We start from the raw sequence: 14612 nt of genomic DNA, 5'->3' as shown, positions 1-14612 counted from the left end.
GGCCCGGATACAGACGATACTAACAGTCGACAAAGTCCCGACCCGCCTTCTGCCCCTGAGCCTGGAGCTTCTTCTTCTCGGCCATGGCTTTGGCCTTGAACAGGTAGACGCTGTTTTTTTTTTTTCATATCGGAGGAAACGCGCGGCGAGTCAGAGTCTGCGAATCATGGCAGTCTTGCCGTCTGCCCTCTCGTGTCCCCCGTCCCGTCTCTTGGCGACGCGGGACGACTCACCCGATCTTTTGGATGCAAGGGTCGAGGTAGCCCTCGTTGTAGGCGTACAGGGCCCCGGCCAGGGTAAGCGCGAATCCGAGGCAGGCGACGAGGGCGGCGAGGATCGTGGATTGCTCCGATTGGATCATTATGCCTTGTTTCTCCTGGGGTGATTTGAATCGTGGTTCTGGTGATGAATGATGCAGTGTATCGAAGAGGGTGCAGGGGATACTGTCATGGAATCGACGCGCCAGAGGGGCTGGCTGGGTAGCGAGCGTCTTCTGCACTGGTATTTGTATATTCACCAAAGGATCGACGTTGATGCAATTCACCTCGCATTGCTGTCCTCCATGGTCCCGTTCCTTGATATCGTGCCGAGATGGAGAAATTTCGACCGCTGGAGATGCGCAGTGACGTGCGTTTTTCTCCGCTGTTGAGGCTACCCACACCTCATCGCCCATGTAAGCAGGTTTTCACCGGCGCCGATCACCACGCATTCATCAAACGTCATGTGCAATGCTGCTTTGCCGAACCCATCTATTATCTATTGCTGGTTTGCGCTACATGTCGGATAAAATAGAAATAAAAAAAAGATGGAGTAGAGAAAAGAAGAAAGAAGAGAAACAAATAAAAGCAGAGGACGTCAGCCCCGATTGCGTCGTTGAGTTCTCATGTGCCAAGCAGGAAACGAAAAACGCCCCCGTGTAAGATTGCCCTGGTTCAATCTGATGAGCATGAATGAGTTGCAGTGCCTGCTGTACCCGCGTGAGCAGTATCTGCGAGGCTTCCTCTAGGATACGGTAACATGAATCCAGTGAAAAGAAACAGAGTCAGGTAGAGAAGAGGAAACAAACAGCGTAGAGACGAGGGGATAATATGTGATGACAGTGAAAAAAGCGGGAGCCTGGAGCCTGAAGGAGACAGCTCCTATGCAATCTATTGTTTGTGTTTGCTTGGTCGTGACTTCGTTGAAACGTGAGGAGAGCCGTGATAGGAGACGATCAAAACGAAAGGAGGAAAAGAAAAGAAAGCAGAAAAATCAAAATCGTGCGCCTTTGTACACCTCTTGGTTGTTGTCATGAGTGGCGGCCGGAAAATTGCGCCAGAAAAGGAGAAAGAGTCGTACCAAGGCGTCGGCGTGACCCGACGGGACGCCAAGGATGGGTTGTGCAGTTGGCAAAGCAGATTGTTGGTATATTCGCGCATTATTTTTTTGGTTGGTTCAGTTGAGGCATGGTAGCGCCTCCAGGTATCCAAGATTGGCCGTGGTCTCAGGTCCGGGTGTGAGCATGACATGACATGTGGCCAACACGACGAGACAGGGGGACTGCAAGCAAAGACGACCCGTGTCTCAGGGACGGAAAGGCTTCGCCCACGCCTGGAACCATGGCACAGCTTCTTCAAACACTCTCCGGGGTTGGCGGGGTCAGAGTTCCCGTCGGGGTCCCCGCGGGACTTTCCGACGGGGTGCCGGACGGTGTGGAGGTGGGCGTGCCCGGGTACTCGCCGCCGTGCAGGACGAAGCGCTCAAACTCGAGGCCGTCGGTGGTGTTTCGCGGGATGCGGCTGCGGCGTATCTCGTCGGGGATCTCCTCCCAGTCCTCGCGGGTGACGGGGTGGAAGTTGTACTTTTCGTGGAACCGGCTGACCAGCATGCCGGACTCGAAGTCGCCCTGTAGGTGCAGGCGCTCGAGGTTCGGCAGCAGCCTGCCCCTGCTGAGCGAGCTGAAGAAGGACCGGAAGGTGCCGCGGCCTAGGTGGATCCCACCCAGCCCCGGCTCGTAGAGCTTGGCGACCCAGTCACCCCCGAGGCGGAGGCGCCGGAGGGTGGGGCCGTGGCGGGCCAGGAACGACCGCAGATCCTCCTCGTCGCACGCGATGCCCTCGAGCTTGAGGTCCGTGAGCCGGCCAAAGACGAATTCTGGGCCGAACAGCTCACCGAACCAGACCTGGTACTTCTCGCGCGGCCTCGAGTAGTTGTGGAACCCGAGCCCGAGGTGCTCGATGTTGGGGGCGTAGCGCAGGAAGTGGCCGAGCCCGTTCATGGCGCGGAACTTTGTCGTGGGCATCTGCACCTCGGACGAGTCGAGGGTGATGTTGAGGCGCGTGAGGTTGGCCAGGGCGGGGGCGCTCTCGAACCAGTGCTGGCGGCTGTGGCGGACCTTGAACAGCTCCAGGGGCAGGCGGTCGATCTCGAGGGAGGTGAGGTTGGCGGCCGAGACGGCCGAGATCAGGACGTTGAGGTCGGCACAGGCCTGCTTGCGGTTCATCTTGCGGCAGCCCGGCAGGCGGAAGGCCTGGCGGATGGGCTCGATGTCGTGGGGGCTCTCGGTGAAGGTGACGCGCAGGTCCTTCAGGTTCGGCAGGCGGGCGAAGGCCTCCTGAACCAGGGCGGCCTGGCTGGAGAATGCGGGTATGTCCTGGCGGTACCCCTCGGCTTGGTAGTAGCGGTGCCAGGCCTCGTGCAGGAGGGCGCTGCACTCCTCGGGGTCCTGGTAAAAGTGCTGGAGGTACGAGGTGTGGCGGCCGTTGTGCTCGTCCATCTGGGCAAAGTTGATGACGAGGGCCTCGATGGCGGCATTGAGGCGTTCATGGCCCGAGAGCGCGTGAAGGCGCTTCACGTCGTCCCTCCAGGGCAGCGAGCGGAAGACTGGGTCGACGAGGTACTCCTCGCCGACCTCCGCCAGTTTGCCGCTGCATAATCGGAGGGCCCGGACGGCGCCAGGGTCGCAGAACTGGAAGATGAGCCGCAGGAGCTCAACAGGAAGTGATTCCATCCCGGCAAGCAAGACATTGAAGCCAAAGGATGGTGTTTGAGCCATGAGGGATGGCGGAGACGTGCGGTTTAAGAACAGGTCGGTGCCTGCGAAAAGGCGGGAAACCCAAGGGCTCTCGATGATTGGGGGAGGCAGGGGTCAGCGCGCCCAAGCAGCGAGCCGGAACAGGCCATGCCACGCTCCACGTAGGTTGCCCCTGCACGCACCAGGAAAGCAGAGTGGGTGCGAAAATAATCACCAGAACAAAAAATAAAAACAATAAAAAATCGACGGGCTGCGGTTTGACTTTTTTTTTCCCTCTTCTTTCTCTCCTCCCTTCGATTCGTCATTCGACAGGGGCCACGCTAGGGCCTGGTTGGCTGGCCTCTCCAACAGGGGCTTTGCCCGTCACCGAAAGTCGGGAACTGCTACACACGAACTGTGAAAGTCGGTGAGCCGGCCCCGCCAGGCGGTGGGGCCGGTTCTTTTTGCTTTCCTTTGGGATTTTGTGTGTCTGCTGCCTTCCCGCTGTGTCAGGCTGGCTGGCCCACACCCCCCTCCCGCCCCGATTTCCAGAAGGACGGGCTGGTGCGAACGCCACGCCAGGCACCATGCGCTGCACTGCGCGTCCCAGACGAGGAGCAGGGGGCGAGATGGCGTAGAGAAGAAACAAGTCGGGCCCATCAACCGGCCACAACAGCGGCGGGCGGCTGTGGGAAGAAAAAAAAAAAGGGGTCTCATGTTGCCTTGTGTACCTCTAGTGAGGGAAAGATGGGGGGTTCGGACGGGACGAGATCAGTCGGCGGGAACATGGACAAGGCGAAAGAGCGGGCTTGGCCCCTGGTGTTGCACTCGTCGTCCCTCTAGTCACGTCTGGTCACGTCCGGTCACGTCACTCGACTCTGCCAGCTCGGAACCAACATGGAGACGGAAATGGAAATGACACTCGACATGCTACCGAACATCGCCTAGGTAGCGAAACACAGCGGGCGAGCGAGCAGCCGGTGGCTCCCAGGCCAGACCGCTACATAGCGCTCACAGCAGACTGGACGTGACACACAACCCTAGCGCCCGTCCAGGCTGAGATACAGAGCCGTCCAGCCACTCCGGCGGACGGCGTGGGTGCACAAGCATGCGCTCCCTAGACACAACAAGTCTCCGTCCGCTAGGAACGGATGGGTCCCAGCCAGCCTGGCTCAGAGGGTTGGGCAGCATTCGCGACTGGAATCGCCCCGTGGAGCAGCAGTTGATTGTACACCGCGTACCTGGCGGTGGCACCAACTGACCCGCATCCAGGGATCCACGCACCTGTACATCTCTCCATTCCAATTTCTTTTCGTCCTGACGAGCAGCAAGTCGGTCAGCAAGCAGGCAAGTAAATAAGTGCTCGAGCGCTCGCTTGATATGTCCTGGGGAGGACACGAATCTGGCGGCTGAGTGCTGATGGAAGCCGTGTGGTCGTCGGTGGCAATCATCGCTGAGCGCTCACATCTGACATTGGATGACGCCGAGCTCGGATCCCACCACTAGACTCAGCTGGCTAGGATGGCCGGAGCAAAACGCGTGATTTTTTTTTTCAAAAAAAAAAAGGGCGAGGCTCTTTTGTGTTGGTGGTGGTTGGCCCGTTTGCGACCAAAAATATGGCGCCCCCCCCCCCCCTGTTGGTGGCCGGGGTTTTTTTTCTTTCATGTTTCCTTCAAACAACACATACCACGACTTGGTGAGGGGCAAAGCGCCACACAGTCACCGCCCTCTCCCGAAAAAAGGGTTCCCATGCAAGCTTGGACGCAGCGGGCGCGAATCAGGTGCCGCCCCGATAGCTTTGCCCGGCGTGCTTCAGGGAAGGTGGCTGTCAATTTGGGACTTGTTTGACTCTGCTCAACCCGGCGGGTTTCCGTCTCGTTCCATAGATGCCTGTCCGCGTAAGGTTTATGCGGACTGGAAAGTGGCCGGAAACTGTGACGGGCCTTCACCGCCTGGACCTGCAGGCTGGTCTTCGGTGAGAACCAGGCTGCTCCCTGGGTTTGGATTCCGGCATCTGCGCGATCGGAAGCAAACGCAAGGCGGCAACGCACCGAAAGGACGCAAGAAAGCGTGAGCAAGCATTTTGCTAGTGCCAGAGCCACGCTCCCCGTGCCTCTTTCCTGCGCCATTCCGTGTGTCCTTGGCTTCCTCGCTGTTGTGCCTTCGTCACCTTTCACACCTTTGCCCAGTCTCATGTGATGTCTCTACCAAGGGCCTGTTCCTGGTTGGCCCGCTTGTTTTTCGCCTCAGGCCGCCCATGTTGCAAGCGTTCGTGTAAATCGGGCGTATCCGGTAGCACAAGGGCTGCGGCTGAAGAAGTTGCGGACGGGTTTTCCGTTTGCATGCAAGATAGGAAAAGAGGTATGAGAGGCATGAGAGGCAATGGCAAACGACGGGTGTGCACATCAGCAGCCGCCCGGGGCCGAAGAAGAGAATAAGATACCAGACTCAAGTACATGGCAATATCGTCCCAACATCAAGTGAAAGTTGAGCCGGTCGGCAGCAGCACCACGGGAGGCTACAGAAAACCAGGGAGGATGGGAGGCTGCAGATATCTTGATTCGAGTTCTGGTTGTGTCGGCCGATTCGCCAGATCTATCGAGTTTTGTGTGACAAACAGCTGTCTGCAGTCAGAGGAGAAAACCCGAGCTGTCTTGGGCGAAGCGAGTTGGATCAAGACATTCGCCTCAGGAAACAGACATGCATAAAGCCAGACAGACACGGGTAACAGAGTCGACTGTCCACAACCCACCTGCCCGTCTCGGGGGCCGCCCGATCGGAACTTTGGCATGGGAGCGGTGCACTGCACGCCGCCCACTCATCCATCTACTGGATCCGCCATTTCAATCTAGCGGTGTTCGTTTGCACCTGGGGGAGGGTTAAAAGGGGTGTGCAAGAGGGAGGAGGGGCGGGAGCAGCAAATGAAGATGCGCCGCTTCCCAATAGGCCCATATCCAGATCGAGGTGCGCCCTTAAACAGTTGGGCCCTGGAAAATCCATGGAACCCTCAGAACCCTCAATTGTGTGATTGAATCTCTTGCTGCCTCGTGGCGGTGCCCCGCCCGGGTCTGTCACGATACCCCGCACGGAAAACTGGGCCGTGCGGGTCCATTGAGCATTGAGGCTAGCTCGCGCTGGCAGTTGGCGGTCGGTGGCCCATGCACGCGGGCTCGCTTCGCGGCTGCCGAGATTCCGCAGATTGGGGGCAAGCGACGCAGCACGCAAGCCTTATGCCGGGCAGGTCCACGTCCCCCCCCCCCCCACGGCCGGCAGACAGCACCCGCCGTTTGGCTTCGGCGGCCCCATCCCGCTTAGACTTGACGCCTTGGAGATACGTAGACGTATTGGTCTGTTGTTGAATAACAAATTTACTCCAGAGGGCGCTACAGCAAGACATCCACACCCACGTCTACACCCACGCCCACGCCCACGCCCTAAGCAGACGGCCACCGCAGCAGAGGAATGCCGGCCCGCGTCTCGACCAGCCCCAGCATGAAAGCGTCCCCGCCCCGCCGCCAAAATGGTGTTTGCAGGACTCTTGGCGGCATCTAGGGCCGATCGCCTCGCTTCCCGCAGCGCCGCCGCTGCCGGCTCCAACCAACCGACGCGCCCACGCCTGTCCTCGCTGCGCTCGAGCGGCAGCTCCACAGCCACCGCCGCCGCCGCCAGCGCTAGCACCGATGCCCCGTCCTCGGCCGGACCCTCGGCTTCGTCGCCATCGTCCCAGCGCCAGGACCAACCCGGGCACGGACCCGAGCACATCTCAGATGAGTCCCAGCTGCGGCCCATGCCCGACGAACCGCCGGACCTCCGGGAACTCAACAGCTGCCTCGACGCCCTCGCCGCCGTATTCCCCGATGTCCAGGTCGACGTCTTCCGCGAGATGCTCACCAGCTTGGGGTCTGAATCCCGCCTCAACGTCGTCGCCGACGCCCTGCTGAAGAATCGCATGTCCTGGGTCAAGGGGCGCTGGAAGGTGGCCGATGCCGCAGGGACCAAGGGGATAGCACCGCCACATGCGCATGTTCCCAGCGCTTCGACCAACGAGAAGGATACAAGCCACGCGACGCCTGCTGAGCCGGAACGCGGCGCGAGCTCTTCCCTCGTCCCGACCAAGGAGCGTTTCCGCAGCGCCGCGTACAAGGAGGCCGTCAAGACACTGGCATTCCAGGAGTTCAAGGGCCTTTCGCGGTCAACCATCGCGGCCGTCCTCGCCGAGCAGAATTACTCTTATCTCGAGGCCCGCGATACACTGGTCGAGATATCGTCCAAGTCGTGGCGCTTCGCCGTGACCTCGACCGTGACCTCCTTCTTTCGCAAGAAGCCGGCCCCCTCCCCGACGTCGGCCGAGGCGGCCAAGAGCCACCCGCTGGTCGTTTGGAAGTCGTCCGGGAAAGGCTCTATACTGCCCACCATCAAGGCTACGGGCAGCCCGGAGCTCGATAGGGAGCTGTACGCCGGGATCGTCGCCCCGCTGAAAAGCAAGGCGAGAATCGCGCAGGAGGAGAAGGACCGCGTGCTGGCCATCGTGCTCAACACGGAGGAGGCCGAGGAGACGGGAGCGACGCACGAGTGCGCGTGCTGCTTCACCACGGCCACCTTTGAGGAGATGACGACTTGTAACACGGGCGACCACGTGCTCTGCTTCCGTTGCGTCCAGCATTCCATCTCCGAGGCCGTCTTCGGGCAGGGGTGGCAGCGGAGCATCGACAGGGAGCTGGGCACGCTCCGGTGCCCCGCTGTTGACGCTGACGAGTGCCCCGGTTGCATCCCCGTGGACCAGATGCACCGCGCCATGCTGGAGGAGAGGAACGGGGCCGAGGTCCTTCACAGGCTGGACCAACGGCTTGCCGAGCACACGCTAATAGCGTCGGGCCTGCCCCTGGTCCGCTGCCCTTTCTGCAGCTACGCCGAGGTCGACGACCTGTACCTGCCGGCGCGCGAGGCCGAGCTCCGCCTCCGTGCTGACGGCATCCTCAACCTGGCGTTCCTACTGCTCTGCATCGGCGTCGTCCCGTTCCTGCTACCCGCGCTGCTGCTCCTGTCCTTCGGCTGCTTGGTGCTCACGTCGCAGCGGGCGCCCGGCGACCGGCTGGCGTCGGAGCTCCGGGCCGCCATGGCACGGCACCGGCGGCGGCGGCGCGGCCTCAAGTTTGTGTGCCTGCAGCCATCCTGCGGGCGGACGTCGTGCCTGTCGTGCGGCAAGGCCTGGGCCGACATACACGTGTGTCACGAGTCGGCGCTGGTGGCGCTGCGCACGCAGGTGGAGCAGGCCATGAGCATGGCCATCAAGCGCGTGTGCCCGCGCTGCAACACGTCCTTCGTCAAGACGGCCGGCTGCAACAAGCTGACGTGCCCGTGCGGCTACAAGATGTGCTACGTCTGCCGCAAGGACATTGGCGGCGACGGTGGCGACGGCGACGGCGCCGACGTCGGCTACCGCCACTTCTGCGACCACTTCCGCCCCGAGGGCGACCCCCGCCCCTGCGACCAGTGCAGCCGCTGCAACCTCTGGGAGTCGGAGGACACGGAGGAGGTGCTGCGCGCCGCCAGGGACGAGGCCGAGCGCAAGTGGCTCGAGGCCGAGGCCGGCGCCGCCGCGTCCGAGGGCGCCGCGGCCCTGCTGGGCCCCGCCAGGGACAGGTATCGTCTCGGCGTCGCCGCTCTCTTTCGCTCTGGTTGTCCGACGCTGGCGCAGATTTGCGACGTCGTCGTCAATACCCTTTTTGTATGAAAGCTCATGGACAGCCCAATCTGCTTGTGCTTTTTTTCTTTTTTTCTTCTTTTGGCCACCCATGTGCCTGCCTGCGCTTCGTTAGCTAGCCATTGTCTCTCTCTGCTCAAATCTCCTTTATTTTGCATCCTTTTGGGATGGGACCCAAGCACCTTGACGTGCTAGCCTCCTATATCCCCCGCGAGCGCATCTACATGTACCCATGGAATTTCAACCTCCCTTTGTTGCCTTGCTTCTTTTGGGGTGCCTGTTTTCTTGTGTTGTCATGTCGTTTTGCGTCAAACCCTACTGGGCATTATGCCAACGAAACAAAGGGCTAGGTAGGCAGTCAGTAGAGGGTAGCATTGGTCGTACATGACAGAGGATTAGGATCAGAGCGAGAGCCCAACTAGGATAAAACACCCGATATACCCCAGATATGAGATCGCCGCCAGTGCCGCCTTCTCCTTCATTTCTTTGTTTCTTTCTTGTGTTTGACACTTTATGTCTATGTGTGAGTGTAGGAATGGGATAAGGACTGGAAGTTCGCCCTGACAGCCCCGGGGCTTCGTACGAGTGGGCCGACGCGAGAGTGACATTGGGGCTGTATAAATCACCATCTATAATATTTGCCGACACCGCAGACAAGTCGAGCATGATCGCCTGGACCTGGTGGAGTCGGACATGACAGCGTCAGCGGGCCCCAGGAGACGCAAAGCCTAGCCCACCTGGGGGACACACGGCTCGCGGACGCCCACCACCGAAGACTACCGGCACCCAGGCTGGAGCCTTCCCTAACCCCCCCACCAGGGGAGCGGTGACCTGGGGGGCTGCTAGGTGCATCATGCAATCGGATAAATGTGCTCAAACCGGCCGTAGACTGTTTTTTTTTGTTTTTTTTTGGCACAGCCATGGCGCGCAGGACTGTAGCCTCCACCCCTGCAGAGTAGCGGCGCAGAGTACTGTAGTGGCAGAGGTAGTAGGCCAACCAGCCCGATATCTTTCTTTAGAAGATGGGTAGGCGAGGCTGACAAGGGCCTGGACGGAGGCCTCTGGCTGCATACCTATACACGGCCGCCATGTGGGTATACCGACCACCACCGGCCTTGACCGGCGCGTACCGCGCGCCACCTCGCCGAGGCCGAGCGAGGGGTCTCTGATGAGCACTGGGGTTCCTGGGCCCTGCGGTGTGACCGAAGATCTCCCGCGGGCGCCAGCTCCTTCTTGATTCTGTGGTTTCGACAGACATGACCAGGTGCAGCATTTTTTCTGGAACTACGGTGGCGCGGGGCTAGTGTGGCGGCAAAAGACGTCGGAGATGGAGAATTTTCGGGGCCGTATGGTGTTATCCGCTCGGTAGATAGATCATCAGCCCGTCGTTGCATGGACGGCATACCGACTTGCTGGCACAACGGCCACCGGTGCAAGGGACCCCCAATCATTCCTCAACCTGTATACATTCGGGCATCAAGCGGGAGTGGGCAAGAACGGCTCGTGCGACAGTAGGCTTGTTTCAGCAACAGTGCCGTCCTTCCATCTTGGCATGCAGGCTGACATCACAGCTGCACTCAGGGGCACAGAAACACCCGCATACAAACTTCTGATCACGTTGGCCAAAAAATAATCAACGCACTACAACACTTCCAAAAAAGCCAGACACACATGCACGTGGTATTCACGTGACAACCCAGTTCCTCCCCCTCCCCCTCCCCCCACGGACTGGATATCCTAAGCCACTCGCCCAGCTCGCCAAATTCCCCGCGCAAAATGATCGCTGTTGACACCCGATGCGAAAAACCCAAAGGGCTGGTCTTTCATGCCTCAAAAGCCCGCCAAGCACAGATAAGCTTCGGGGAAATTAGCTTCCTATTGACAAGGGGGGCCTTCCAATGCGGGTTCGGGTTGTGTGGCTGTGCCGTCGCTTAGCTTTTGGTTTTTTGATCGAGGAAAGCGCCTTCTCTTCTCCTTGCTCAGTAATCTTTCCTCTTGCTATTTTTTTTCTGATTCCCCATCGCCTTGCCCATCTCCTCCTCTTCCGGAAGAGACCCTCCTCCTCTCGGGATTTGGATCCCACCGCCTTGGCCCGGCCGGGGTGGCACGTCACCTCGCGGTGGGTTCTGGCCGCCGCAGGACTCGCGATGTGTAATCAACGCGCGCATATTAGCCCGTCTCTGGTTGGACGTCTCCGTGGCACGGCCCGGCGTCAGGGCGGGCCAGGGCAAGTATAAACGGGAAAACGGGGCGGGTGCAGAAGGTGGCAGTACCGCTTCATTTATAAGCAGTGCGTTCTAAAGAACATCAAGCTTTCATCCCCCATGCCCCCCCTCCTCGCCGACCCCTCCCCTCCATCCGACCAACCATCCGTTCGCAACGGCTGCGGGCCGGGATGCCCTCACCTCTCTCCTCCAGTCCCGTCCCATGCTGCAACCACGTTCGGGCGAATCTACATAATGGCCCCCGCCGTCCATCGCCTTCCGTCGCCTTCCCGATATGGGATGGCAGCTCCATGTCCTTCGCGGCTGTAGTTGCTGCCAAGACCTGAAGCCAAGTCAAGAGTTTATACCGGATTTGTTGTCCATTCTGTGATGGTGGAGGGTTTGGAGCCCGAAGGCCGCCTTGGCCTGCTTTGGCAGTTCGCGCTGACGAGGACGGGACGGGGGCTCTCGCGGTCATAAATACGGCGGTCTCGGCCAGTTCGTGATATTGTTGTTGCAAGAGACCACCGCTCCCGGCTCTTCTCTTCATCCTCCTTCTTTACCTCACAGAGAACTGAGCCATCTTTGCCACTCCCTTTTTTTTTTCCCCGGCATTCGACACAGTCTTCTCCCCACCATGGCACCAAGCAAGAACACCTCCTTCGCCCTGGCGCTGACCAGCCTCCTGGCCCTCGCCGCCCCCGCCGCGGCCGCGAGCAGCAAGTTCTGCGAGGGCGGCAGCTGGACGGTCCTGGGCGTCAGTCAGGGCCCGCGGGACGGCCGGTTCGGGGGTGACATCGACTACAAGTCGGCCGACGTCTTCAAGGTGCAGGGCAAGTTCCTCGAGTTCAAGGTCGACCCGGCCACGTTCGCCGTCTACGACTGGGCCTTTGTCGGCAAGGGCGACAACGTCGGCGACATGACGGGCGGGCGCTACACGCCCGTCTGGGCCAGCCGCGTGCCCGACCACCGGGGCCTGAGCCTGACGTCGGCCATCTCGGTCGAGCTTCGCGACGAGGTCCTCAAGCTCAGCCGGTCCGGCCCGGGCCTGTCCGTCTCCATCAGCGCCAAGGACTGCGCCCAGGGCGGCATCTTCCAGGCGGAGCCCGAGCGCGCCGACAACGCCAGCACCCGCTTCGTGCACACCCTGGCCCCCGGCGCCTTCCACTACGACAACCCGACCTTCCGCGCCGACCTGGGCAAGTACCTGGGCGGCGGGTGCGCGTCGGAGCAGACGGGACCCCCGGGGGACGCCTGCGTGCGCGTGAGCCCGCGCGTCAACATCGGGCGCGACGACCGCGCCGCGTTGGTGCTGCGCGACAGCTCCCAGGTCGCGCGGCGGGTGGCGCAGCCCGGGTGCGGGCCCGACTTTGCAAACGCGCTGGGCCTGTCCGAGACCAAGGACTACTGCGGCGGCGTGGCCGTCTGGGACGTGGCCAGCGGCGGCCGTATGGGCGCCGTCACGGGCGGGGACGCGACCGAGGTGGCCAACCCGCCCACCAACTGCCTGAGCGACTGCAAGGCCGAGAACCAGGTCCAGGGCAAGCTCGCCGTCCTGGGCTTCCCCGCGACGGTGCCCGAGGAGGTCAGGCTGACGTCGCGGACGAGCGAGTCCGGGCTCGACAAGCCGCTGGCTGTTTTTTGAAGGGAAGGGAGAGCTGTAAGTAATGGAGGGCTGGTTATCAGGGGGTGATGGAGAGATGGACGCATGTTGGGAATCTAACGTGACACGATATAGAATGCTTATGCCAAAAAAAAAAAAAAAAAAAAAAAGGTTGCAAATCAAACACACCCCTTCCCCGCGCCTCCAGACCACCTCCCCGCGCACCACAAGCTTCTCCCCCATCGGGATCTTCCCCTTGGGCGGCGGCGTGTCCCCTACACGCCCACCAAACACCAGCTGCGCCGTCGCCTCCCAGCCCGGCCGCACGCCCCACCCCTCCTCCTTGGCGACGACCTCGCCGACCGCGCCGTTAAAGTGCTGCAGGTTCGCCCCGACCCCCTCGGCCGCCAGCGCCGCCCACACCGCCAGCTGCAGCATGCCGCCCGACTCGGCCGCCCAGCGGGGGAACGACGCCGCGTGCGCCGGCACGTCGGCCGCCCACCTCCCCACCACCCCCCTGTCGACAAAAAACAGCACCGTCCCGGCCGCCGCGCGGTGCGCCGCCAGCTTCCCCGCCGCTGACGCCTCCCACTGCTCGGCCGGCACAACGGCCCGCCGCGCCGCCGCCACGGCGTCCCACAGCCGGTCGTGCTCGGCGCCGAGCAGCACCAGGGCGCGCCCGGGCTCCGAGTTGAAGGCGCTGGGTGTGGCCTGCAGCGCGTGCCGCACCAGCTGCGCGACGCGGCCCGCGGGGACGGGGAGGTGCTTGTCGAGGCCGTACCAGGTGCGCCGCGCGTCGAGGGCGCCGAACAGGCCCGAGGATGCGTTTGCGGCAGCGGGGGCCGGTGTGGCGACGACGACGACGTCGACGTCGGGGTGTTTGATGAGGGAGAGAAGAAGCGGCTGGGCGACGTCCCGATACAGGCCCAGGAGGCCCAGGGTGGCGAGCGGGAGCATCAGAGCCCAGACCCAGAGCGGCGGCCCTGACGACTTTGGAGGGGGCGACATTTGAGCCTATGCGGGACGAACTGTGTTTTTGGGGAGTGCGCAGCCGAGGGGGAATAAAATGCGAGATTATAGAAAGCCCAAGGTAAAATGGCCAAGGTGCGTCTCAACAGAATTTATTTGCTTCCCCGATTGGGAAAGTCGTCAATGGCTCTGCGATTTTGATTGGTAATCAAACCAACGTCAGGGCCGGGGTTGTTGTTCCTGGTTGACAGCACTGTGTCATTCACGCAACAAGTCCATGGCAAAAGGCCAAATATGAGAGAATGGATGGCTGTGGAGGACCGGCGCGGAGGCATCTTAGTCCAAGAACAAAAGGCTGGCCCTGCATAGCCAAGGGCAGCCCTAAGAGGGGGGGTGTAGGGAGCAGGCCCAATACCCACCACAAGACATCTTTTGTGTGGTGACGTGCACAGTCATCACGCGCCGCCTTCATGTCCTGCTTCACAACTGATGTTTATGCCGTGATCCCGCCGGCAAAGAAGACTTCCGCTGTTGACACCAGGGCAAATAAATATACATGAAGCGCATACCCCTATCAGAATTCCGGCCACAACGCGCGCGCTGCCATCCACAAACAGCCCATACCAGGTGCAGGATATGTGGTAACGAGCAGACATACCGAGAAGGGAATGAAGAAAAAAGTGAACAAAAACACAACGCGTGCCGGAGTCTCTAGCCTATTTTTGTTCTAGTCCCGGAGCCCGACCACCGTCTTGTAATGGGGTAGCAAAAGACCATACCGTTTATCAGAGAGGTGAGAGAGAACAAGGGGGGAAAAACATGTACGCCTTGTACTCATACTCATACAGTCGTAGTCATATACACCAGCCAGGGATACAAGTCTCCCGAGTCGCACAAGCCCCCAGATAACAAAACCGAAAGGAATAAAGTCGGAGCGATGCCGTTTCCCGAGCAAAAAAGAGTAGAAAAAATAACAAAAGGTCATGCAGTAAAGGGAGACCCTCCGTTCAGTAAACAGCCCCAACCCAATCTAGAGCGCCCACAAAGACGCCAAACGCAGCGAGCGCCACGTCGCCCGTGAACCCAATCACGTCCCCGAGCGCCGCGACGGCGGCCCAGACGGCCAAGAGCACGGCCTGG

General features: G+C 60.8%; 5 protein-coding genes across 5 annotated transcripts; 2 read left to right on the top strand and 3 right to left on the bottom strand.

The window, feature by feature from the left end:
• Positions 1-19: 19 nt before the first annotated feature.
• On the bottom strand, positions 20-719 carry GGTG_08369 (hypothetical protein; the record flags this gene model as incomplete). Its single annotated transcript, XM_009226209.1, has 2 exons — positions 234-719; positions 20-110 (listed from the first exon to the last, which is right to left on the bottom strand). Exons 1-2 carry the CDS (start codon positions 671-673, stop codon positions 20-22), a joined length of 531 nt encoding a protein of 176 aa, XP_009224473.1. The 5' UTR covers positions 674-719.
• Positions 720-729: 10 nt separating this feature from the next.
• GGTG_08368 (hypothetical protein) lies at positions 730-3478 on the bottom strand. The gene has a single exon (XM_009226208.1). The coding sequence runs from the start codon at positions 3032-3034 to the stop codon at positions 1613-1615; it is 1422 nt and encodes a 473-aa protein (XP_009224472.1). The 5' UTR covers positions 3035-3478; the 3' UTR covers positions 730-1612.
• Positions 3479-6512: 3034 nt separating this feature from the next.
• Positions 6513-9526, top strand: GGTG_08367 (hypothetical protein; the record flags this gene model as incomplete). Its single annotated transcript, XM_009226207.1, has 3 exons — positions 6513-8720; positions 9230-9275; positions 9516-9526. 3 exons carry the CDS (start codon positions 6513-6515, stop codon positions 9524-9526), a joined length of 2265 nt encoding a protein of 754 aa, XP_009224471.1.
• Positions 9527-10338: 812 nt separating this feature from the next.
• Positions 10339-10864, bottom strand: GGTG_08366 (hypothetical protein; the record flags this gene model as incomplete). The annotated part of the gene is made up of 1 exon (XM_009226206.1): positions 10339-10864. One exon carries the CDS (start codon positions 10862-10864, stop codon positions 10676-10678), a length of 189 nt encoding a protein of 62 aa, XP_009224470.1. The 3' UTR covers positions 10339-10675.
• Positions 10620-14507, top strand: GGTG_08365 (hypothetical protein). Its single transcript, XM_009226205.1, has one exon. It carries the CDS (start codon positions 11538-11540, stop codon positions 12543-12545), a length of 1008 nt encoding a protein of 335 aa, XP_009224469.1. The 5' UTR covers positions 10620-11537; the 3' UTR covers positions 12546-14507.
• Positions 14508-14612: the final 105 nt, after the last annotated feature.

This window comes from Gaeumannomyces tritici, assembly GCF_000145635.1.
Source record: "Gaeumannomyces tritici R3-111a-1 unplaced genomic scaffold supercont2.4, whole genome shotgun sequence".
Lineage (NCBI taxonomy): Eukaryota > Fungi > Ascomycota > Sordariomycetes > Magnaporthales > Magnaporthaceae > Gaeumannomyces > Gaeumannomyces tritici.
This window is presented reverse-complemented; position numbering and strand designations above follow the sequence as displayed.